Source organism: Hemiscyllium ocellatum, chromosome 23, assembly GCF_020745735.1.
Source record: "Hemiscyllium ocellatum isolate sHemOce1 chromosome 23, sHemOce1.pat.X.cur, whole genome shotgun sequence".
NCBI classification, from domain to species: Eukaryota; Metazoa; Chordata; class Chondrichthyes; order Orectolobiformes; family Hemiscylliidae; genus Hemiscyllium; species Hemiscyllium ocellatum.
Genome location: NC_083423.1, coordinates 39,134,544 through 39,162,183, shown reverse-complemented (window position 1 = coordinate 39,162,183; position 27,640 = coordinate 39,134,544). Strand labels below are relative to the sequence as shown.

Sequence of the window (27,640 nt, the reverse complement as noted above, 5' to 3'; positions counted from 1 at the left end):
ACTGTCAAAATAGCTGTGTCAGAATTCATTAAGATCACTACTTTTCCAAAAGCTAAGAGGTATCAGCGAGGAAATATGCGAATACATAAATAAGTAGAAGCCAGAAAATGTCCTGCAGGCAACAGAACTCCTCCCGAAAAGATATTCGCTCGACTGTCGAAAAGCTCATTGTGTAACCTTCTGGGGAAAAAAAAACCTCACGCTCACACAGTCTTTACAATCAGATATTTGTTTATATGCCAGACTTCACAAACTACTCTTCAAAAATTAAAGCACAGGAATTTTTCAAGAATTCCTCAAGATTTGGATCGCTAGTAATATTTATGAAGTGCTAGAACTCCATTGTTCCATCTACCTGGAGTGCTTAGCTCACTGTTTTCTTGAACGGTCCAACAAGAACATGCAGCCCATGCACAATACAAGGTGAAAGAATGAAGGAAACATCCAATGGTTCATTCACCTCCACTTCCTCAGAAGGGTTCCATCCAAAAGGAGATAGGAATAAAGAGAGACCCAGTAAAGGGTATAATTGTGCCCATGATACCAAGTATAGGAAGTCCATAACTGCTGCTGAGTGGTGGAGGGGAAGGATGGGAAAAGAAAAGGATTGGACGGGTGGAGCAAAGACAAAAACCAAATCCGTAGCACGACATCACCTCTGGGTTATATTATTCAGGTCAGACAGATTTCCAACAGGGACAAGAAGACATGCTACTACTGTACCCCACTGCAACCCCTATGTGCCAAAGGAGGCTATTCGCCTGCTTCAGTTTACTCAGAATCCTATACACAATGTCTGAAGCAGGTTGACTCTCCAGTTAATCCATTCAAAACACAGGTGAGAAACCATAACCTTCCGCCTAGCATCTCTGGGATGTAGCCATTCAGAGCTCTCTCGAGTCCTCTGAAGGCCAGTCTGCACGAATTAACATCAGTTTCCAGTTCCACTATGGCACATAAACCATTTCACTCAGGCTGTGATCCCGTGGAGGATCTTCGAGTGATGGGTCCTCCCAAAGCTTGACAACCAGTCCTTTGTACATTCTGTAAATGAAACAAATGTACATTGTTTTAGAACAAAATCGTTACCTTTCTTCAAACAAAATTCTTTTAATTATTTGGTAACATGCTTCTCCATTAGGTCACACAAATTTGGGCACAACCCTACTCCAGAAGTTGAGAATACAATCGCAGCTACACTTCTCATAAATTGTTGGGAACTACAAGCTTGTCAATGGTACCCTTCCATAGTTGAGATTGAACACCAGACTTTCAGCAGAATCAAGACTTGGAGGGGGGCATTGCCTCATTGCAGAATGAAATCGCAAATAATTTCTTTGCAGTGCGTTTGCCATTCTTTCTACCCCAGAGATAAGTGGAGACTTGGTCATTGAAAATATTCAAAATATGACAGCCATTTTAAGAGAGAGTCAAAGCTTAAGGGGGCAGACAAGAAGGTGGAGTTATCACCCCAGAAGTATTGAGACTAGTCACAGAAAGGCCAAATCAGCCTGCCAATTAATGTATTTTTATTTAGATTACATATTTGTTAGCACTGTTTTAAAACAATGTTTATACCTGGATGAACATAAAAGATATAAAGAAACAAAATCAGATACTGTTTGGAAGCATGAAACTAAAAATGTATAACTCATATTTCAAAGCTCTCTCAAGGAAAATTTACATATTTTTGCCTCTGCTGTAACCTATTGTAGAATGCTGTAAATGCTTGGTATACTTGACAAGGATTTATTGAATGTGAAATCCGTATTTGGATGCAAGTGAAGGACTGAAGAGCACCCAAGTGAGAATCAACTTGGCTACAAGTAACGTAGCTTAAGCTCCTGAAACAATGAACGATTTAGAAATATTTGAATTCAAAAGAAAGACCACAGTCTGATTAGGCATGATGTTATTGCATGGTGAAGCAAATGGGGACCCAAATGGCCCCCTCCTGTTTCTATTCTTTTGTTCAGATCATTCTTTATATGTCCCCCTTTTTGCTGGTGGTTAGGCAACGGCTTGGAATTTGCTGGAGGCTGTTTGGCATCACTGAGACTACAAGGGCATACACATCACCCATGCAGCCATGGAGCCTGTGCCATCACTGCCAGTCACACCACTGGACTGGAGTAATGGCTTACACAGCATAAATTTACAATGTTTTGACTGTTCAGTGTTAGCCCCTTGCATCAAAGTATTAAGAAACACGGGCTTTTTTTTTGTTGATTCTCTCCTGGGATGTTGGCACTGCCATCTGGTCAGCACTTATTGCCCATCCCCATTTACCTTTGAGATAGTGGTGGAGAGTTGGATTCTTGAACTGCTGAGGTGAACCCACTTTACAATTAGGGACAGGATTCCAGGATTTTGATCCAGCGACAGCCAAGGAAAAGCGATATATTTCCACGTCAGGAGTGGGAGTGGTTTGGAAGGGAACGTACAGGTGATGGTGTTCAGGTTAATTGGTATAGCAGCCTAGTACCACTGAAATTAACTGAAAACAAAAATCAACTCAAGGATGTGCAGGAAGACTGCTCACTGCCCGACTGAAGGTGCAGGCTGCATAGTGTGGGAAGTCACTGAAACAACCACTACACAACAATGATGTGAGCAATTCTAACTCCCTTTTCGAGTCTATTGACAGACGATAGTATTTGAAGCTAAGAACAAAATGCAGGATCGATGACCCTTAATCTGCAAATACCTAACAACTTACGGCTGCCCCATAGTTAGCCCTACAAAAACAGGTAATGCCAATTGATCTGAGAGTTATGAAAAGTTTCTGCCTTGGCACTAGCAGAACAATTAAATTCACCGTAGAAAGTAAGGGTGAAAGCATAATACAAGGAGCCCTTCAAGTACTGGATTTAGCTTTCTGCAATATCACGTCTGACCCAGAAAAGTTAAAAAAAAACTGTTGTAATCTCACTCCTGTGGCTTCACATGGCTTAAAAAAAAGATTAGTTTTCCTTTTGATCTTTTAATTCCCAGAAAGCATTCTTCATTTCTAAACTGGTCAATCAATGTCTAGATCCATGTTCACATCAACTAAGGAGGACAGATTATTTAGGCCTGTGTACAGTGTTTAGGATCCTTCTGCACACCAACAACTCACCGTCTTGCATTCCCAGTCACCAATATATTCACCTCAAAATCAAATACAATGCCAGAGCTGATCAGGATCAATAAAATGTGAACATTGTGTAGTGTAATGTTCCAGTGGATCCCAAGTAACAACCAGGGACAGAGAGAGAGAGAGAGAGAGAGAGAGAGAGAGAGAGAGATATAGAGAGAGATATATAGAGAGAGAGAGAGAGAGAGAGAGAGAGAGAGATAGAGAGAGAGAGAGAGATAGAGAGAGAGAGATAGATATAGAGAGAGAGAGACACAGACAGACAGACAGAGACAGAGAGATTATATAATCCTGGTTTTCAACTGTACATTTCCACTGAACAGTGTAAGTGACACTGGAATCTTGTTCAATGCATGCAGTGATGAAGGTACTTGAGTGAGATTGTAGGATTCGAAAGAAAGAGGATAGGAGTTCAGTGTAGAATCAAGTCTTTGCCTTTTGGTGGTAGGTATTGTCTTTAAACTGCCACAACTTCCCAGAGTACCTCACAGGATTAAGGTAAGCCCCCATCCTGGTACAGATTTTGCTCTTTTTCCACAACATGAAAATTCCCAGAAGCGTGGTGAATATGAAAATATATCATGCAGGATCATTAAATGGAAGGTAGAGCAAAATGAAAATTGCTTTAGGGATGAGAGAAATAACATTAAAGAGGGAGAAGGGGAGATTGGGATCAATTTCACAATGTTGCAAAATGAATATTCATGAGAAGCAAAATTTGTTACACCAAAGGTGGGAGGTGTTCAGTACACATTTTTTTTGACAGACCCCAGTGAGGTCAATATAACAGGATCCCATAGCAATAGCACAGTGCCTACTGAAGGATGCAGTTGGTCTTGATTTTTTTTAAAACCGCTTGCCAACACCGCTTTTAACAGCGGATACAAGAAAAATTTCTCCTCTGCCATATTAGCTCAAACAAGATCACAACTGCCCCACTCTTTAAACTATGGCACCTGACTTGCTTGCACAGTTACTTGAAGGTGCAAGTGAATGCTTGGATGCCATATCTTGGAAGGAAGCAGCAAGAGCCCTTTGAAATCGATAAAGCGTTCGTACATTCCAACAGACAAAGGCCCAGAGCTAACAGGGTCATTAGTTTGAATCGGTAAATGAAGCCTAGTTCAGCAAATTCATGGATTGGCCATTGCTAAAATCAAAATCCCCAAAATAAGTCAAAGATCAAAAGATCTGCAACTTCAAGACTTTTCACTTTCCATCCCGTGTCATGTCACTCCAAAGATATAGTTACTGCTATAACCCACATCCCATCAAGTGATCCAGACCAAGTGATGGCTTACAATTACTTCTAGCCATTTTATCCTTTTTCAGACCTACAACCAGATTTCTTTGTTTTTGGTGGTATTTCACTATAATACTGTATATAACAAAGCAGCATTATAAAATGGAATAAACATTACACTTCTATACATTATTTTCTCACCAGTACCTGTGCATCATTTTTAATACTTGAGTAATGCTAACCTCACACGGCTTTATGTCAGTTAACTGTATGTGTACTTCCCTACTCCTCTCCCACAAATCTAGGATTAAAAAAAACCTCATGCCTTTAGTCACATATTTCAACATATTTCTATGTATACACATCCTGGAACCACTTAATCAACAACTACAAACTTACAGCAGCTCACTGTAAGTAACCAAACTACTCTTGAACATGTATATATGATGTCACCTTGTTTACTTTTTAGTTTTTCCTTCTGCTGAGATTCTCTGTTAAGCAACTTTAGAAGGTCAGTGTTATAGAATTAAACATTTTTCCACTCTAGACAGAAGATTAACACAAGCTGTTCCCAAATGGATAAAGTAGAAGCCAAGTCCCAAAAGAAGGTATTTTATCTTGCACAATATGCTTCAACATCATATGAACACCTGCCACTGCAGGAGTGTTAAGTTTCCATTTAATCTTCCAGTTATATTGATGTTAGAGTGCCAACATTCGTGTTAATTTATCAGAAACCATCAATATAGTTATGACTTTTGAGCTAGGAGTTGGGTCAAGATTGCCCTAGCTTTATGGGTGGCACAGTGGCTTAGTGGTTAGCACTGCTGCCTCACAGCACCAGGGTCCCAGGTTCAATTTCAGCCTCGGGAAGACTATTGTCCCAATTTTTCTTGAAACGTTCATGCAAAACAACTGGGCATGAGCCTAGCTGTCAGTATACAGTTTAAAATTTCTGCACTGGCTCCCATTCAAAATGGTGTAAATTTCTATCCCAAATATTTGGCACATGAGCTTTGATTTTAGACATTTTAAAAGATTAGCAAACACAAAGGAATTCACACTGTTGGTCATAAAAAGTGTAATTATTGTGGAAATTATTTAAAAGCAATCTTTTATAAATGTTTTCTGAAATAAGTGCCATGGGGAGGGGTTTAAAAATTACTTTTAGAGGGTAAATATGTTCACATCTGCCAATATATCCCATTTCACATCCAAATCAAATGAACTCTATCATTGAGAAGATCACTCAGTGAGCAGGGTGTCTTCTATTGGTCTTCAAGTGATCCGTATTAGTGTTGGCCCTCTAATGGTGCAGAGGTAGTTGTCTTACTCCTGAACCGAGACCTAGGTTCAAGTCCCACCTATTCCAGAAGTGTGTAATAACATCTCTGAATGGGTTGTTTAGGAAAATAGGTCAAAATGATAAAAATGTAGCAGTATTGGGGACGGCAGTGGGAGTGTCCCTGCTGCTGGGCTAAATGTTCCCCGATTCCAGTCCCACCTGCTCCAGGGTGTGTACCAATGTCTCTGAACAGGCGGATCCGAAAATAAATATGTGGTAGTGTTCTGGGGGCTCTTGTGATACAACAGCATCCCTAATTCTAGCCCAGGAGGGCCCAGGGCGAAGTCCCACCTGTGCCAGAGATTTGATTCCAAAATGGCCATGTACCAGACCAGAGCTTTTAAAAACACCACTGTATGAAATGGCATGCAGTCAAAAGTGAAAGATGTGAAGAGACAATTGGGTTTTTCGATTTCTTAAAATACTTAAGAGTCTGCCCATAGCATAAATCCATTTTTTTTAATGGGCACGGCTACTCACTTAGGCACTTCAAGCAAGCAGCCTCTTTCCATTTTCCCTTGGATTAACCCTGCTTACTGCATAATACAAAGTGAAAAATATTCCAATTTCCCAGAGGTGAAATAGCTCTGTTAATTTCTTCTAACTCTTCCCTAACTGACTCATTTGCCTTTTTAAATACTTTTTTCTGGGTTCTGTTCCTTACTAGTTACAGTCAAATAACATTACATTTAATTATGGGCTAATTACAACTCAGAGTTTTCAGAACGTGATCCATAGGTAATATGTTCCATTAAAGTCCCTGACAGGATCAAACTGCACATACTTTAAAAGCAAGATGGCAGACTTTTTTTTCCTCTTTAATAGATGAATTTTCTTTTTGTTCCAACTAATCTAGTAGATGAGGCACACAGTATGCTTTTTCTACACACGTCCTGATACCAATTAAGATTTGACCATCAATCTTACAAACCCAACTTTTAGGAGCACAAAATTAGTATGCTGCACAGTCATGGATATTCTAGAACCATGGGAGTCACTGGCCTGAAACAGAATCAAATTGCTTATGAATCAGAAACCTTTTCTCTTAATGTAACAGGAAAGGAACATGTTGGTATCTCTCAGGATAGCAGCATTTCAGGACCCTTAACTCTTGCAAACCAATACCTTCCTTTGTATCGGAAAGCTCTATGTGCCACACCATGTCTGCAACTGCATGGAGTCAGGCCAGAGCTCCTAGATCTCACAGTCCATGAACAGCTTAAGAACCTACAACGAGGCACAGCAGCCTTCCAAAACTCTTGATGCAATCTTTGTGGGAACAGCATTGGAATGCTAAGACAGCAGTCAGGACAGATAAAAAGGTTTTCACAATAGAGTGATAATTACCATTAGACATTTGTACAAACTATTAGAATTACAGTTCATTTGTAAAGCTGTGCAGAGTGTATTCGAGTGGCAGCTTCTGAACCTGCATAACAATGAACATCAATTGTGGTCTTTGAGCAGATACATTAAGGATGGAAAGACTAGGACAGGTATTGAATATGATTAAATGTAAGGGTACAAGGATTGTTCAGCTGAAGTAATTCTCAAAAAGTCGCTGCCAACAACATGAGCTATTGGAGTCCATTTTCTCATTTCCCGCTACCCATGTCATTTAAGGTTCATCTGTAGTCCCCGATGCAGTATTAAAGCTACACAAGTAACATTCACACCATACAAGTGCCAGACAATGCCTGCGCGCAACCAGAAATAATAAAACTATTCATCCTTGACACGTAACATTGTCATCATTATTTAATCCCCTATCTACAACACAGGGGTTACCATTGACCAAAAAAACTAAACTACAATCAGCATTATAAATAAATTCAAGAGTTGGATGCCAAATCTACAGAAATACCTCCCCTCCTGACGTCTCCTTTCCACCATCTACAAGGCACGAGTCAGAAACGTGACGGAGCACTCTCCACCTGTCTCATGTGTGCAAGTACAAACCACTCAGAAAGCACAATATTATGCAGGACAAAGCAGTCCACATAATTAATGCCCTATCCCGAACCTTAAACATTCACTCCCTTCACTATTAGCTGTGTCTACCACCTCTAGAGGTGCTGCAGCAACTTGCCAAGCTTCCGGCAACATCTTCTATACCAACAACCTCCACCTCCAGGACAAGGGCAACGATGCACAAGAGTGTCCCCACCTGCATATTCACGTCCAAGGCACTCACCATTCTGACCTGCAACATACGGTCGTTCCCTGACTGTCACTTGATAACCACAATGTGGTGCACAAAGGTGGCTCACCATCACCTTCCTGGGTAATCCAGGGCATGCAATAAATGTTGGCATTGCCAGAAATGTTCACAGCTCATGAATTTAAAAAAAATAAACTTTCAATCAGGAAACTGTTCTGTAAGCTATGACAGGAAGCCTGCACAAGTACCATTGTCCCTTGAGAACTCCAACACTATGCTCAATGAGAGCGCTATCCAAGGCATCTATTTATTTACAACACAGTTCAGTTAACAGGAATGGATTGCTCACGTATACAGGACATACAGTGCTAGTCGCCAAAGCAGCCAACATTCACTCGCTCTGCAGTATGATGGATTGGTGCAATTTTCTCAATGGCAGAGGTATCGGAAAAGTAGATTCAGACCTGTCTACTGATCACCACATTCAGAAAATCTGGCAGTTGTCATCTGAAGTAATGTGCAAGGTGCAATCAAAGAACCCCTGAGACAGACATATTTCTTACAGGGCTTGAGAGGGTAAATGGATGAAGGATGTTTCCCCTGGCTGGCAGTCAAGAGCTTGGGGTGGGGTGGGGGGGGGGGGGGGGGGGGGGGTGGTGGGGGCAGTCTCAAAATAACATGCGGTCTATTTAGGACTGAGCTGAGGAGAAATTGCTTTATTCTCTGGAGGAGAATCTTTGGAATTCTCTGACTCAGAGAGCTTTAGAAGGCTCAGTCATAGAGTATGTTCAATACTGAGGTTATTCAATTTCCAGATATTAAAGCTATCATGAGCTAATGTGAGCAAATTATACTGAGGTGGAAGATCAGACATGATCCGGTTGAATGGCTAGAGCTGGCATTAGGGGCTAGCCACCCTATTTTCGATGTTTCAATGGATCTGGGAAACTCAGTAATTCATAATGGCGGCAGAAACCAATTCCTTCATTTCCTGGTGTATGTTGAAAAGGTAGTGAACCTGTTGCTTTAGAAGACACTGCATCAGTTAACTGATGAATGGAAGCAGGAACTGAAGGCTTACTGATGTTGCTGATTAGAGAAAGTGACGACTGCTGATGCTGGAGATCAGAGTTGAGAGTGTGGTGCTGGAAAAGCACAAGAGGTCAGGCAGCATCCACGGAGCTGGAGAATTAACATTTTGGCGTGAGCCGTTCATCAGGAATGAGGCTTGTGGGCCAGGGGCTGAGAGATAAATGGGAGGGGGGTGGGGTAGGGGCTAAGGTAGTTGAGAAAGTGGTTGGTAATGACGGTGAGGTAGAAGGTGATAGGTCGGGGGTGCTGGAGCAGATAGATGGGAAAGGTGATGAACAGGTCAGGAGGGTGGTACTGAGTTGGAGGCTTGGGACTGGTATAATGTGTGGGGAGGGGAAATGAGGAAGCTATTGAAATCCACATTCAGCCAGTGTGATTGCATGGTCCCAAGGCAGAATATAAGGTCTTCCTCCTCCAGGCATCAGGTGGTAATGATTTGGTGGTGGAAGCGGCCCAGGACCTGCACGTCCTTGATGGAGTGGGAGGGGGAGTTGAAGTGTTCTGCCATGGGCAGAGGGGTTGGTGGGTGCAGGTGTCCCAGAGAAGCGCAAGTGGCAGACAATGATGTATTTGGAGGTAGGTGGGGTGGAAGGCTAGGACCAGGGGGTTCTGCTCTTGTTGCATTGGGAGGGGTGGGGTTCAAGGGCAGTGATGCGGGAAGTGGAGGAGATGCGCTGGAGGGCACCATCCACCATGTGGGAGGGGAAATTGTGATCTTGGAAGAAGGAGGCCATCTGGGATTTTCTAAGGTAGAATTGGTCAGCCTGGGAACAGATGCGACAGAGGCAGAGGAATTTGGGAATAAGGGATGGTGTTTTTTTACAGAAGATAGGGTGGGAGGAGGTGTAGTCAAGGTAGCTGTGGAACTCAGTGGGCTTGTAGTAGATGTCTGTGGTTAGTTGGTCACCGGAGACAGTGATGGAGAGGTCCAAGAAGACAGGGAGGTGTCTGAGGTGGTCCAGGTGAATTTGAGGTCGGCGTGGAAGGTGTTGGTAAAGTTGATGAACTGTTCAACCTCCTCATGGGAGCATGAGGTGGTGCCAATATGGTCAGTCATCGATGTAGTGGAGGAACAGATGTGGGGTGGTGCTGGTGTAACGGCGGAAGATGGACTGTTCCACACATCCGATAAACAGGCAGGCATAGCTGGGTCCCATGCGGGTGCCTATGACTATCCCTTTGATTTGGAGGAGGTAGGAGGATTGTGAGGAGAAGTTGTTGAGGGTGAGGACCAGTTCAGTCAGGTGGATGAGGGTGTCAGTGGAAGGGTAATGGTTGGGACAGCACGAGAGGAAGAAACAAAGGACTTGGAGACCTTCATTGTGGCAGATCGATGTGTACAGCGAGTGGATATCCAGAGTGAAGATCAGGCATTGGGAGCCGGGGAAACACAAATCTTGGAAGAGGTGAAGGGGGTGGGTGGTATCACGAATGTAGGTGGTTGCTGAATAGCAGGCAATGGCCCGGAAAGGACCCAAAGTAAAACAAAAGGGGTGCGCAGGCACTGACTTGTTAACTGTGAGAATTGGTTGCAAAATGAGACACAGCTCAGACAGCCTCTTTACAGAAGCACAGCAGCATTGTGCCCTGCTCCTCAGGGAATTGCAGGTACTTGGCTGTGGGTTTGTAAACCTTGCCAAGAGAGCACGCACTCTGTGAGCACATTCTTTCCGTTTACATACCATGTACCAGTAACTGTGCTTACTCTTTCCACAGTTGCTTCACCTCTCTTTAAAGGGAAAATTGCAGGAAGCAAATATATTTTCAGAAGCTCTTCAAGAATTCTTAATGTTCTATACTTATTGAAATGATGCAAATAGATCAAACACAATAATAATACAAGAAAATGTCTCCAAAATCTGACAGTCACTTGACAGTCACTACGGATTTCTTTAAATCATGCTGGAAATGATAGTTCTCATCCCCTCATCTTGGGAACAATCATGAAAATACCAACTATAATTATCAAATTCTGCACCCTTTACAAAGTCGGTGTTTGATTATAGTGAAAAGTGACAATGACATCTACAGAAAAGGGATAAAGAAACTGTGAAACTCTGCTCCAACATGAACATCTGTAAATCAATCTATTCTTCCTATAGAAATGTAACATGTTTGGACTGGGCAACATTTTAGAAACCTTTGGTCAGTATTAGAATTTACTGCATATTTTCTTGCCCCAAACCACTGTAAAGAAGTCAATCATGTCACAACAGCATTACCAAACTTGTAATATATTCAGGCATGGTTTACCAGCAGACTAATTTCACAGCTCACAGATGGGTATTCCTCCCGTACCACTTCAACCTACCTTACATTCTGTCAGTAGGAAATTGTAATCTCATACCTGCTAAATCATTACCAAAATTGAGCCATTATCAATGCCAATATAGAAGTGTATCGGTCTGTGTGCCTGAACACCAAAGAATCCTCCCAAAATGATTGGTTTATCAAACCAATGTGGAGATTTGCATTCATTAAAAAAAACACCTTTCTTTAACTCAGTAACATGCTGGCCAAGCCGATCAGAAGCTGATAATGAACAACTATAACTTCCAATGGATGAAGTAATTGAACATTCAAGGTTCAAATCCATAAAAGGCAACATGTTACTCAAACATTTTAAATTAATACATCGGAAGTGGTAAAAGTGAGTTTCAATACACTCTTCCACTAAACATTAGTCTCATGCCCGTCAGCCTGAAAACAGGAAACACGAGCACGTTTGCTTTCACAGTGTAAAGAATGTTTTGTATAATTTATATTAAAAAGGATCACAGTTATATATCTAATACCTCCATGTGCAGCCTGTCACAAATAATTTCATTTCTATTAAAAACAAATTTTACATTCAATATTACATTTACAAAACCAACGATATTTGATACTCACGTAGCTTTTGTGTTTTACTTGATTTAGCTTCAGATTTTCAACTTTTGCTTTATTTTTAAATGCAGTGATATTTTTAAATCAACGTAGAATGTCAAAGCGAAAACTACTTCACTATTTACAAACACCTGATTAACTGATTTTGCCAGTCAGTGGTGTTTAAGCTGCAATAGAATCCATCAGAAGTCACAAAATGTACAGTTTTCACTTCTTGAAAACACACGCAATATTCTATATCAGAGGCCCATCAGATGCTGCAGAGAAGTGAAACACTGTAGCATGTAAAGTTGTTACCTATGAGAGTTAGAAACAGTTCACATAGGCATTTTCTTATTGTGTAGAAATTGGGATGTGGAAATAAATGAATATATAACACTGAATTACTAATTCTCAATGGCTTATGCAATATTTTCTTGAACAAAACATCTCAAATATGCCAATCTTCCCAATCAATATCTTTCTACAGTATACAGTAATGTGTTTACAATGTAACTTGTTTCTTTCACCAAAATTTTCCAGTCTGGCTGAGTAATCTAACAGTCTTTATAAAATCCCAGGCTCTTTTCCAGGTTGCTCAACAACCAGACAGGTGTCCATTGAAATAACAGCAGGGAAACTCCTCAGTCAGCCCCAGTAGCCAGTATCAGTGCCTACTTTCCACACAAATGAATAGCCCTAATTGAGTTTCCCCATTTTGTTCCCAAATGCCGTCATCCACCCATCCATCCGAACTAATCCAGACGATTCATAGTTCCTGCTATAATGAATCAGGGAGTTCAGTTCAGTAGCTTAGAACTCTTTGTGTATAACGAAGTTTCTCCTGCCATCTGTTCTAAATCACTTGCGTTAAATCGCATAACTGTGACACTTCAGCAACTGGGCACAATCTGTTTCCATCTATTGCATTATAGATGCACATAATTTTAAACTTTATCAGATCATCCCATTACCTATTTTGAAACAAATACACTCAATTAAGTCATTAAGTTTCCTCTTTCCAAAAAAACTTTTTACTAAAAACATTTTGATATTTTCAACAGCATGTAATGCAATACTGACAGTACTGCAATAGAGGTCTTCTGATTTAATATAATATCCTAACGTTTATATTCCATACTCACATTGAAATCACTTATCTAAACATGCTCACAAAAATGCTGGTGTAATTTGACATTACTGCTCAAATTAATTATTGGTTATACTGAACAAAATATAGAGATCACTGTAACCAGGACAGATATCACTTAAGAACATTTGAAACAAGAACAAATGGCTCAGACCCCCAAACACTTACTGCATGAGCAAAACACTGTCCTGCAGCTTACATTTTGAAGGTCAGCCATGTGGGAACACCTCTGAAATATCTTTAAATATGCTTTTTACTTTTAAAAATTATGCATTTTAAAACGTCCAAAGTGCATTAGAAAAGTCATTTAAAAAGTTTAAATCATCCACTACCAAGCTTTCAGTTTGAGGACAACATTATTACCCACCAGAGCAACAATCCAGCTTGTTCACAGCTGATTAAACAGCCTTTGCAGGGGGCACTGGGTGACAGTCTGCTTATTTGGTTCTATTCAATTCAATTAAAGGACACTGTCTCATCAAATCTGTCTCAGGAAAACCAAACTTGAAAAGCAAACACCAATAATAACATCTCCAAAACAGATTTTATTCTAGATTTAATTATTAATTCTTAATTAACAAAATCTTATTTTACATTTAGCACAACTCCTCTTTAAAATTATCCAACAAAAGAAAAAGGCATGTAATAGAACTGTCATTGTAGTTTGAAGCATTCAGCATGACTTAAGTTTGGCGAGCCTTCCATGTACTGTAATCCTCTCATCCAGTTGGCCACTCTGAACTAAACACAATTAATATCCAGATAAAATTTGAAGATCAATTTTAATACAGTACATTGAATACAGTAACTTAAATAAAATTTTGACTTCAGGGATAGTTAGACCCACCTCATTTTCTTAATCCTCACTTTAATAAGACTAAATGTATTATAGCTTTAATTAATCCACAGTGAACATTTGGGATAGCCTCATTGCTGAGCAGCAAGGAATACTAGATGAGAATACTTGTAAGAGTTTACTACTGAGAGTATCTTTGCAAATATAATGTGGAAAGCAAAATAATTGTTCACTGATCAGTTTGAGACCCCAAAACACTAAGTGCGGTGAGAACTTTATCACACCTTCTGTCTGTACATTTAATTTACAGCAGGGAATCACCAAGAGTGAAGTCAGAGAGCTTGAGCCAAGGCTCTGGGAAAAAAACCAGACTGAACATTTTTAATACTGAGACTTGGAGCAGCCAACTGTAAGACTGAGTCTGAGCTCACTCACGTGTTTAAATTTGTTCAGATTGTGCATATGCCACAGGAGGAGTCTGGATGCTTGACCTCTCACACTCATATGTTTCGACTTTTTCTTAGTAAGGAATTACACAATATACACATTAATTTGACTATCGGATTAACTTAATTTTATTTATTTAAATATTGATGGTTTCAGAATAGCACAGCAAAGTGAAAAGATAAATTGATAACCTACATTCAGCACCTTGACAAAATCCTGTCACATCTGGGATTTATGTTTAAGCTGAAGTACCATTATACTGACCTTTCATTCCTCTCTCAAATACTTGGTGCCCTCCAAGGTCCATTCCACCAGGGGTGCTTGCAAGGAATTTACATTTCAGATTTTTACTTCAACTCTCACCCAGTTCATAATTCTATTTCAAAATATCATAACTTAATTACTTATTCCATATCAACCTGGAGTTGTACAAAGTTAAAAATCTCACAACACCAGGTTATAGTCCAACAAGTTTAATTGGAAGCACTAGCTTTCGGAGCGAGGCTCCTTCATCAGGTGATAGTGGAGGGCTCAATCGTAACACAGAATTTATAGCAAAAATTTGCAGTGTGATGTAACTGAAATTATACATTGAAAAATTGATTGTCTGTTAAGCCTTTCATCTGTTAGAATACAGTGATAGTTTCACTTCTTTCATGTGTAAATCACAAAACCTTTTTTTTAAAATGTTGCATTCTCATGTTAGCGGTTGATAATGGTGATATTTAGACAATATGTTGACAGTGTTAGCCCCCTGTGTTCTGTGTCTATGGCATGATGTTTAGATTGATTCTAATCTAAAAAGTGAGATAACAGAGTTTTACATAATTTCATGCAGTTTTTGAGCTCAGAGTTCTACATGAATATAGAATGTACACCCCAGTCCAACACCAGCATCTCCAAATCATCAAACCTAGAGTTGAGTCACCAGTGACTGATGAGCATCGTTATGAGCTAGCAACCTTCATTATGAAAATACATAACAACACTGAACCCAACCAGCAGTACTGCTCTGTGGACAGGAAGTGTGCGCGGACATAAAAGCCTGGAATCTCCTGCAGTGCCACAACCTGAAAGTTGGGGCCTATGCGGCAGCCTATGCCACATCCTTTGTGCCAAAGTCATGTCATGCCCAAATTTCTTAAGCATCTCATCAGGATATGGTCAAAGGTAAGAATGGGTGGAAATCAACACAAGCAACTTGTGCACAAAGAAAACACCAACACGTGCCATTTCAATTTAGTATAGAGTCATGATGCACTGTCCTTCTCAGCAGGAAGAACATGTGAAGACTGAGTTATTGATTCATCCTGAAACCAGATGGTGAAGTAGGAAACAAGATGTCAATGTTTTACTTGATACTAGATTTATTACAGGCTTCAACATTAAAAATGTCTGCCTTTCTCCTCAACCAACCCATATGGTTCCTTTTTATATGTTCTCAATGTAGTTCATGAATGCGATCCGTTTGTATATTCTTAATGTTGATAATACAATTAAAATGCACAAACAATATTTCAAAACAATTCAAAGAAAAAGAAAACTATCCATATTCTATACATCACATCATAATAAAAGATGGCCCCTTTAAGACCATCCAAGTAATCTCTGTGCAAGCATTTACTGTGGCAAAACAATCCCACAGTTGAAGATTTGTAGCAATTTACTTCATCTTGGAAATTTTTGATATCAAGTATCTGTTTTATACTGGCAGGGTCATCCTTAATCTCTTTGCAGTCACTTTTTTTTGTCAAATATGCATTATCCCACAGGAAACAAATTTCTTTGTAAGATTTAATTGGTAACGTATTCTCGATTCCCCACTGTGTAGAAGTTGCCCAAAATATTTTGCAACTAAAATTCCATATCCTGTTGCCTCTAGAAAAATGAACATTTCCACAACCAAAGTCCTTTCAAACCATTTTTTCATTCAGCCAAGGGACAACATTTTTCATTTTCAACCACAGGGAATTTTATAAAACTAGCTCAACTGAAATGCCCAGACCCCACTCAGAAGATTGGTATGAGTAACAGCACTAAAAGCAATACTAATTTCACACCCATCTGGACTTGCAAGGCTGGAAACTTGAGGGTGCATTTCATCCCATTTAGTGTTTTATTTGCCCACCAAATTATCTTCAGTTAGGACACTTCATTGGAGTACTTCATTCTAAACTCGCATCTCAACTTGGCTGAGCACATAGTTAATTCAACTGTACAGTCATGCTTCTTAACTACTCAATTTATTCTTTCAACATATCGTCTTCGTGATGACCTCACATGACTTATCTGCATACAAGTATCACTTTGATAAGGTTGTTGATTCAAAGTTATTATCTGCTCAGCCTATCCAAAGGCCCTGAGCCTAGCTTCCAATCCTAAATTTCCTTTTAATCCTATTTAATACAAATTGTTCAAATTCCATAAGTCCTCCTGATAGAAAATAATTGCCATTCATTATTAAGGTGCCAGAGAGTTTTGCTTTGTGATACCAGTAGATCATTGCTGGACCTGCTTTTTTTCCCCCAGTTGAATCCAACCTACTTTTGACAAAACAGCTAACTGATGCATGCCACATCCTTGACACATTATTTAACCCACAAACACATTTAAGGCAAAATTCCAGGCAAAGTTACGGAAGTTAAAGCTTTAGACATCTGGTCCAACATGGTGCCTCTTTCTGAGATCCTAATGCCAATTAAAACCTGAAGAGGCAAAAATCTTAACAATCCAGCAATTTTAGTGTGAGCACTGAACAAGGAATGTCCAAACTAGCTTCTGAAATCCTTTCCATAATCCATTAAAGTCTACATTTTCCTCCACGGAATAAACATGTCTTTCAAAAACTCTGTCACAGGCATCAAATGAATACACCATTTCATGAATAACGTGACAAATAACTGCCAGTCTTTACTAACTGGTTCATTCTCCATGGCAACACGAATACCAGAGTACAATTACCAACTTTTGTTTTTCAAATAGGATGGGGGCATTGCCGTCCGGACCAGCATTTAATGTCCATCCTTTGCAGCCCTCGATAAAGTGGTGAGCTGCCTTCATGAGCCATGTTAAAAGTCACACAACACCAGGTTATAGTCCAACAGGTTTAGTTGGAAATACAAGGTTTTGGAGTGCTGCTCCTTCATCAGAAAGCTTGTACTGTACTTCTAAATAAACCTGTTGGACTATAACCTGGTGTTGTGTGATTTTTAAACTTTATCCACCCCAGTCCAACACCGGCTTCTCCACATCATTCCTCGAACCACTGCAGTCCATTCAGTGTGGATTGATCCACAAAACTGTTATCTAGAACATTTTCCAGTTGTGATCAGAGGTCGCTGACCTTAAGCATTGCTTGACTCTTTACACAGATGCCCCATGATCTGCTGAGTGATTCCGACATTCTGTTTATACTTGCGATTTTTGGCACCCAAATTGTTTTGTCTTTTGAATCATATATTCTCTCTTCTGTTAAAAGAAAGTTTAAAATCACTCAACCATTCTTCATGCACATTAGGTGCAACACATTTAAGAAACTGAAAGTCAAGGAAGATTTCAATTTTTAATGTTACTTGTTCAAAATGCATTCAACAAAGAGGTACAGTGCAAGTCTCTGAAGCGAATGTTTTTTAAAACCTTAATAACATGCTGGAAAAATAACTATTTCCTGCTGTACATGAAAAACCATGACTATAACCTAAAGAAAGCCCCTGAGCAAGCACAACTATAGAAAATTTCATAGAGAGGTTCATATGCAAGGATGATGTTTCATTCATCTTTCAATCCCCTGTCAAGTCATAAATGACTGAGCAAATTTGGATTCATTGCACTTGCATGTACAACTCTCACTAAGTTCCACAATGTTTTTAGGTTGTCTGTGTATTTTCTCCCCACATTCCAAAGTATTTCTGGGCACAATTATACGGGAAATTCCATTCCAAAGTTTTTACTATATCATGGATACCAAATCAGAACGCATTTGAGTGTAGACTTTGTTATAATCAACAAACTGAGACAGGGAACACATCATGGAGCACGTTCCAACGGTGAACTTTCCGCGAAGGACCATAATCTAAAAAACACCTACCTCACTTGACTTAGTAAACTTAAGGACACATTGTGGCTTAGTTTATATCCTTAGTACTACTATTAAATTCCAAACTGTGCTAAAGAACACTATTTTGCTTCACGGTTTATTTTGAGGTATAAAAGGTAATATTTTAGCAAAAATATTTCCATTCAAAGATATCCTGTCTACTCAGTGTCTCCTTACTTAGAAAGTCACATAGTACAAGGTCTTACCTGTTCTTTTTTTGTACAGATCAAGACATAATGGGCTGAATTTTACAGTCCTCAGGTATGGTTTAGCAGGCTGCTGTGTATAAATGTGTGTTATAGCCGTAAGCCCATTCCCAGTACTTGCTCACTCATTGTTGAAGGAACTTCACTGTGAGTGGGGAAGTAGTGAGAGGATCATTCACCTATGAGCCAATTCAGACCAAGCACCTTCAGCATCTTCCTCCCTCAATGCTGAAATGTTGACAGGAGGATAGATCAGAGTATCCACTCCACCCAACAGGATATGGCAGGGTGGTTGCTGCCATCTTCATGAGTCTCCTGTGACAATCCCCCTTCCTCCAAACTATGCCAAACCCCCAGCCTCAGCATTTCCTCCACACTCCCCCAACATGTTCATCACACCTCCCACACATCTCCCGACCTCCTTTGCCAGTTCCTGTCAGCCTGGCACCAACAAGGCCTTGAAGGTTCAATTGCTTCCTTTGAGAACTTGCTGCAGTGCCAACAATGGCCGCTGTCAACCAGACAGCTGTCAGCCATTTGATCAGCCAGCAACTATAGAGGTGGGACCTCCTTGCAAAGTGAGCTACAAATAGAGTCATAGAGATGTACAGAATAGAAACGGACCCTTTGGTCCAACCCGTCCATGCCGACCAGATATCCCAACCCAATCTAGTCCCACCTGCCAGCACCTGGCCTATATCTCTCCAAACCCTTCCTATTCACATACCCATCCAAATGCCTCTTAAATGTTCCAATTGTACCAGCCTCCTCTGGCAGCTCATTCCACCCTCTGCGTGAAAAAGTTACCCCTCAGGTCTCTTTTATATCTTTCCCCTCTCACCCCAAACCTATGTCCTCTAGTTCTGGACTCCCTGATCCCAGGGAAAAGACTTTGTCTATTTACCCTATCCATGCCCCTCATAATTTTGTAAACCTCTAAGATCACCCCTCAGCCTCCGAAGCTCCAGGGAAAACAGCCCCAGCCTGTTCAGCCTCTCCCTGTAGCTCAAATCTTCTAATCCTGGCAACATCCTTGTAAATCTTTTCTGAACCCTTTCAAGTTTCACAACATCTTTCCAATAGGAAGGAGACCTGAATTGCATGCAATATACCAACAGTGGCCCAACCAATGTCCTGTGCAGCCGCAACATGACCTCCCAACTCCTGTACTCAATACTCTGACCAATAAAAGAAAGCAAACCAAACGCCTTCTTCACTATCCTATCTACCTGTGACTCCACTTTCAAGGAGCTATGAACCTGCACTCCAAGGTCTCTTTGTTCAGCAACACTTCCTAAAACCTTACCATTAAGTGTATAAGTCCAGCTAAGATGTGCTTTCCCAAAATGCAGCACCTCGCATTTATCTGAATTAAACTCCATCTGCCACTTCTCAGCCCATTGGCCCATCTGGTCAAGATCCTGTTGTAACATGAAGTAACCCTCTTCGCTGTCCACTACACCTCCAATTTTGGTGTCATCTGCAAACTTACTAACTGTACCTCTTATGCTCGCATCCAAATCATTTATGTAAATGACAAAAATTAGAGGACCCAGCACCGATCCCTGTGGAACTCCACTGGTCACAGGACTCCAATCTGAAAAACAATCCTTCACTACCATCCTCTGTCTTCTACCGTCAAGTCAGTTCTGTATCCAAATGGCTACTTCTCCCTGTATTCCGTGAGAGCTAACCTTGTTAATCAGTCTCCCATGGGGAACCTTGTCGAACGCCTTACTGAAGTCCATATAGATCACATCTACCGCTTTGCCCTCATCAATCTTCTTTGTTACTTTTCAAAATCTTCCCTTGAGCTAATTAACAATCTGTTGGATATCTAGGAAGTACAATTTGTTCAGTAGATGAGCTTGGGCCTGCCTTTTTATCATGTATAATATTGTTGCTCAGCTCAATACTCAATGGTTTGTCCATTTTATTCTGATATCTTTTTAAATACAAGTATGAGACAAATGAGTGGATTACTAGACTATTTCAGAGGGCAAATAAAATTCAAATACATTACAATACTGAGTGTAGAGATGCATGCTGAAGAGGCAAGTAAGTACACTTAGAATCATAGAGATGTATAACATGGAAATAAACCCTTCAGTCAAACTTGTCTATGCCGACCAGATATCCTAATCTAATCTAGCCCCATTTGCTAGCACTTGGCCTACCATCTCTCTAAACCCTTTGTATTCATATACCCATCCAGATGCCTTTTAAATACTGCAATTGTACCAGCCTCCACTACTTTTTCTGGTAGCTCATTCCATACACACACAACCACTTAAGAGATGTTATTTAACAGGTTGAGTACCAATGGCAACAGCTTCATTGGCATCTTGACTGATTTTAGAATCATAGAATCCCTACGGAGTGGAAACAGGCCATTTGGCCCAAATGTCCACAACAACCCTCTGAAGAGCATCCCACTCAGACCCATCCCCCATGCTATCCCTGTAACCCTATATATTAGCATTTTAATTATCAAAGAGGTCATCAAAAAGCAGATTTCAAATTCCCAAGCCTCTATTAATCGATTTGAACTCATCTCTATATTATCATTCCAGCCTCTGAATTACTAATTTAGTATCATAATGACTGCTTTACTGCATCCATCCATAGGGTTCAGCCACGAGTATATTGAAGACGGATCAATAGATTGCTAGCTATTAAAAGATATCAAGCAATATGGGATTGAGAGAGAAAAAAGTGATGCTGAGCTAAAAGATCAGCTATGATTGAACTGAATGGCAGTGCAGGTTCAGTAGGCTGCATGGCCTACTCCTGCTCCAACGTCCTCTGTAGTACTAAAATAACTTTATCCCTCAATGTATATTTAGGCTTAAACAATACAAAATAGTGTTGTTTTTAATTTTCACAAGCCTTAAAATGATTATGTGGGGTATAAGTAGATGAAAATCGACAGTCAAATTACAAATACACACTAAGTGTCTCAAACTTCCATGTTTACAATCTAAGCAGATCAGTCTGATGCAGTTTTTTTATGAAAAACATACAAATTTACCTCAACTGTATTTGCAGAAAATTAAATATTTGCGTTGAAATAAAACTGAGCAGTGTGTTACCCCAGTGTGTGATTGTATTTAATTTATTTCTTACTGAAAAATGGTAAATCAGATAAAGCATACCTATCCTAAGGACAGATTTAGAACCAAATAAGGTTTTAAGCCTCAGACAACACATCGGCCACAGACCCTGCAATATTTTCTGAGATAATACTTGCTCAGGTCGAAAGGAGGAGATTTGTATTAGGAATCTCCTCCCTCTGCTGATCCAATTAAAAACAGCAGGCTTGGTAAAGACAAGCAAATTCATTCAGAACAGTCAGAAGGTTGGGGTAAATGTTGCTGTTCATCACGTTGATGGATGTCAGCAATGGAAGATAACATTTTTTAGCTATCTGCATTGAGCATTCAGATGAAGTAATCTGACAAAATCTCCGAAGCATTTTCCTAAACTTCAAAGCAAAGCATTACCCCTCTCGCACCAGTGTGTTCATTGCCTCCCCACCCCCATTTTTGTACTAGTCAAGATGTTACTTCATATCATAAAATATTTATAACTGTCATAAATGTCGACAGTTACAACGCTAAATTGGACAACAGATGCTGACAATTCAAATACAAATTTAGCTCAGTTAGTACATAACCCTCACCCTATTACCTATCAAAGTTGGAGGTTAAAATTTCTCTGAGCAAAAAGATACATTGACATTTCAGTGCAGTATTGAGGAAATGATGTATGGTCAGAAATGTCAAGTTTTGGTTAAAAGTTGAAGCAATGCTAAAGCTAAGCCTGAAATATCAAAAAGCATTTTTTTTTTGCATAGCAAGGAGCCCTTCCATTGGCCTCGCTAACATTCTTTCCTCAGCCACGTGACCAGGACTGAAGAAAATAACCAATTGTTGATTATATTTACTCTTCGCAGGACTTCAGTGAACACAGTTGGCTGAAGAAAATTTATAACACAAAATGATCAAATATTGCCTGTGAAACACAGACATACTGTATCCAGGTGCTATTAAAAAGCAAGTTCCCTCAGTGTCCAGTAAAGTATCTTTGGTTTTGCAGGCTACTCCGTCGGATCATAACTTACTTTAAATTTCTCTTATGTTTGAATCATGATAATATTGCAAACTGTCATCCTGCTCATGCTGCCACTGTCTAATGTTCAGCTCCATTTACCAGCTTATTCTCTTCACCATGGAGCTGACTTCATCATTTTCATTTACTGTGGCTCCTCCATTGTTTTGTCTGCTATTTTTAATTACCTTCAATATCCATTATCCATAATATTGATACAGTCTGAACAAAGTAACATTTGACTTTCAATTCCTCAAAGTTGCTTCCAATCTTTTAAATGGAATTAAAATCCAAAACTTGCCTTTTATTTCCATCAACCATTGGCATTCCTTATGCTCAATTGGGTCTATAGTTAAGTGGATCTCCTACATTATTTGCACTGCAAGCAATGCCTCAAAAGCAACTGTCGTGTCTCAGCTGCTGACCAAGTCCAACCCTGTCCAAGACTCGAATACTGTTCCCATTTCTAACAGTTCCAGAAGGGACGCAAGAAAAGTTGGCCATCCAAGAAGCAGATAGACTGAGTAACCTGCCTGTTTATTAACTCTTGTATGTTAAATTGCCTGAAACTTTTTCTTATTGTTTAAAGCAAGCTAGAAGTCTATCCTTCTATATTTTGCAATATCTGCTAAGTTAATATTGAGTTGCTTCTCTATTTATTTCCTAGGATCTCAATGTCAACGATTAGCTGGTGCTGATTTTAAGACTGCGCATCATTCTACGTCTAGATGTTTCCTATGAAATTCTTCAGTATTTTTCATCATTTCAATGGTCCTGGACAAGTTACTGATTTATTGTTACATCTGGATAAATATTATCCTCCACATAATCACTGCAAGACAAACTATAATGCACATGATGATTGAATTTCCTCTGTGATTAACACAACGTCACTTAAAAATTATAGATTACCAAGAATGTATTTGTATTGTAAACCTCCTTGTAAGTGGGTGTATCCCATTCAGAATAATTAAGCAAGTCAATAATGGAATCATTTGTTTTTCCTTTCAGAAGCAGTAAATATTGAAATATGTCAACCCTTGCACTGACAGTTCCAGGAATACTACTTAGCTCACAACCATGTAAATTCATAAATTGACATGTGAAATCATACGCCAGTTTATTTATATCAGTCATACACTTATAAACATACAGAAACAGTGTTTGTTTATAGCACAGTTTTAAATGCCCTTAGTTTCTCCCAGCTTACTGAGGTTCAACACTTATCCATCAAAATAAATGTCATTCAGCAGTGGCCAGGTGCTGTGGGAAATGACTCTCATTGCCCTGGGATGAAGAAGTCTGTTATGTGGCGTTGGTTCATCTGTAAACTATCAGCTTCCCAGACGACTGAACTATCCCAGCTATTCCAAACATCCAGTAGCACTGTCGCTGAACCAACGCCATGTTATGCAAATAAGAGGACTTTCTCTTGTAAAGAAAGGGATCTGGCCTGTTGGTCGCTTTTGAAACGTCGTTTCTTGGTTTAAAAAGTCAATGAGTCATATAGTGTGTTCCAACAAAACCACCGACGTCCAGCTGAAACAGTAAGTTAAACTTTCGCTGCAGCACCCGGTTCCTGTTAATGTGGTTTCGTCGCCCTGTTGGTCAATCAAGAGCCATTCATCACCTCAGGAGGAAGCGAGGCTGGTGGAGAACTGAGATTCCGAGTAAACGGCGAGTACAGCTTTCCAATGGACTCACACAGGCGACAGGGAGCTGCGAATGACAATGCTCCAATCTGGATACAATGTGTCCCATCCCTTTCATTGTCCAACACATGAAATACAAGGCGCCGCCGCCAGGAGGAATTCCCTCTCTGTGCTGCTGGCTTTGTCCTGTTCCCTCCCATCCCAAACACAAAACCAAGACAGAAGCTCCGCTGTCAGCTCATTGCGATACCAGAAGTGAATGTGAACACAAACCTCTGATCCTTCATGTTACTCATTTTAAACAAAAGGAAAAAAATAAACCTTCCATTTTCCAATTATGTTTTGAGCGTGTAACCGCCAACCTCTATCCTCCTGGAGCTTGCATTTTTACCATGATGTTCCTACTCCATATCCTGGTCCTAGTGCCCATCATCCTCTCCCCCCTACCCCCCACCACATCTCTCCCCCGCTAACAACACGACCACATTTCCTATTTGAAATTCCTGCCCCCACTTTGTTTACCTCTCGGTGGTCTATTGTCACAGCAATACACACAGTCCAAGGACAACAAGCGTCCAAACATCTTTTTTGGGGAAATGTCATGGAACTCTAGTTTCGAAGTGATAAATTGCCTCACAACATAAACTCAGAGCATTGATTCTCCAACTTTTTTTTGTTTTGGCTGGTGTAACATTTCGACACGTTAATATTTCATCACATTTGCACCTGTACCAACATTAACCCTGTAAACATGACCATCTCGGAGCCACAGTCACAAAGTACAAACCGGACTGGGAATTTCTTTCATTGGGGAATGCAGGAAGTAACTGGCTTGCATACAGTCAATCGATAATAATTAGTCAATCGAATAAAAACATGAGAGAATTTCACATTTTAAAAGGTGCCTTAACGCTGTACGGTGCTCCACAATGGAATGAACCTGGGTAGAAAATGAAAAGGTCATGTCACCTCTCACAGTTCTGAACTGTTTGTATTCCCAACCTGTAATGAAACACACTCTCGCACGGGTCTAAAGAGGACAGGCTGGAGGTCTCTCTAACTCACCTCAGCAAGCTGGACAGTGGAATGGAGCTCGATCCACTTCCTAGTAATCCCTTTTTGCCACTTAGCAATTTTTCCACCACCGCTACATTCCCAATGCGAGCGGCGTCCAGAAGTTCCTGCTCTTTCCCCATCATACAACCAGAGGGGAGGGGGGTCAGAGGATTAAATTGTACAAATTCCAGTCAGCAACGCGTGCTCAGCGGCGTCAAGAGCCGAGCATCATCCCCACAGAGCGCCGCTCGGTAAATTCATGGAGGCTAGCACTCCAAAGGAGGGGTGGGCGAGCCAGGCAGGGAGGGGAGGGGAGGGGAGGGGAGAGGAGGGGGGATTCGGCTCCACCACACTCGGCTCTGGTTGTGTCAGCCAGAGCCTCCCGCTCTCCCCCTGTATCTCCAGCACAGAGAGAGACAGAGGAAAGGAGTGGGGGGTGGGAAAGCAGAGGCAGCGAAAGAGCGAACAGTCCCACCCCCTCCTCACACAGAGCCAGCCCCGCCGGCCTGTCAATCAGAGCAGGGCGTGAACTGCGGTTTCCCCAAGCCCGAGCCTCACAGGCGGCGGCAGCAGCAGCAGAGGCAGCGCTGAGTGACAGGGGAACAACGTCTGGGACCCTCTGTTTTCACACACACACACCCCCTCCCTTTCCACAGGCGAAGTTGTGTGGCTCTGTAGGCTAATGGGGTCGCGCAGGTAACGTCTAGTTGTGTTTTGTCTCACATTACCGTGGAATTGAACTACCAGCCGCGCTCTCGGTAATAATTACACGTAGAAGTTGGGTCAGTTATTTTTTAAGGTGTGTTCTTTCAGTGAACCTCCTAAGGGGAGAAGGGCGGGCCAGGCTCGGCAACAGAACAATAACTGAACCATGCCCCTGACAGCTGGCTGTGGGGAGTTCTGCGAGCCCAGCTCACTCGGGTTTATTTCTATTTTCATAAATGACCATCACACTGTCCCTACACTATCGCCTGTACTTCTACCTGTCTTAGTTAGAAAAATTAAATCCACCTTATTCTTTGTCTGCATACAATTTGATGGTTTCACCTTAGTGTTCTCTTTAAAGAGCAAACAATGAGTGTTTTATCACATTGTGTCTTTCCAACTCTGCGATATTTGTATAATTTATTGTAGGTATTTTATAACAATTGCTGGATGAGACCTCATACGACTTTTTTTTACTTTACAATCTGTATCTGTTCTTCTATCGAAATCTAAAGTGTCAAGACAATTGAAAACATTCACAAGTACTGATCTGTAACCGATCAGTGTTTCTTAATGACTTGGAGGTGCCAGTTTTGGACTGGGGTGTACAAAGTTAAAAATCACAACACCAGGTTATAGTCCAACAGGTTTAATTGGAAGCACTAGCTTTCATAGAGATACACCTTCATCAGGTGACAATCGCCTGAAGAAGGAGCGTCGCTCCGAAAGCTAGTGCTTCCAATTAAACTTGTTGGACTATAACCTGATGTGTGATTTTTAACAATGTTTCTTAAGTTAACAACATGCCTCTAATTGTCAACTTGGCTCCGTTTTGAGGATCAGCTCTATTTATCGACATCCTTCAAACCCAATCAGATCAGTTGAAGGCCTGTACTTAACTCTAATGTAGCCAATCATATCAGTGGATTATCCAAAAAGTAGATTAATTAAATGTTCCACTCGTGTTGCGCTCTCACTCTGTGTCTGTAGTAAGTATCAATCCCATTATGTTAAAAACAGAAGAATGCTGAAAATGCATCGGTGTATCAGCATGTACAAGAAAACCGTTCAGAATGATGTGATTTTTTTTAGATCTCATCCCTGCTGCTTTGTTTCAGTGATGTCAGTAATTGTAACAGGGATTTTATTTCATCAACACGCCCCTTCACCTAGAAAACACTCCCACCTATCACTCGAATGAAAGCAAAGTTCTTCAGGATACTGGCGCACCAACAGAGATTGCTGGAGAAACTCGGCAGATCTGACGGCAAATGTGAAGAAGGAGAAATCGCATTTCGAATCTGATGCTGAGTTTCTGCAGCATTTTGTGTGTTTTTCCCACCTGACGCTGTCTTTCCTACAGCCCAGAAAGGAGGCACAGTCAAGGGAACTCGATTTGTGCCGTAAATGCAGAAAATGTTGTCAGGTGTGTGTGGCAAAACTGGTGCTGCGGTTCTACATGAAATGAATCCAGGTCTGAAGTCACTTCATGTTAAATTCACGATACATGTGATGCTTTCAGAAGGGATTATGATAGAGTACAGTGCACTGGAAAATGCAGCCAATTGTTTAAGACCTTT

The 27,640-nt window shown here is 40.6% G+C and overlaps 1 protein-coding gene across 8 annotated transcripts in view; it reads right to left on the bottom strand.

The window, feature by feature from the left end:
* The window catches only part of anks1b (ankyrin repeat and sterile alpha motif domain containing 1B), an 815,114-nt gene extending 789,334 nt beyond the window's left edge, over positions 1–25,780 (bottom strand). For 7 of the 8 annotated variants that reach the window (XM_060842911.1, XM_060842914.1, XM_060842910.1 and 4 more), the window contains exon 1: positions 25,365–25,780. In XM_060842911.1, coding sequence (XP_060698894.1) covers positions 25,365–25,498 — 134 coding nt within the window. In that variant the 5' untranslated portion in view covers positions 25,499–25,780. The remainder of the gene's footprint in view (positions 1–25,364) is intronic. The other variant, XM_060842920.1, reaches the window with a different exon arrangement.
* Between the last annotated feature and the right edge of the window lie 1,860 nt (positions 25,781–27,640).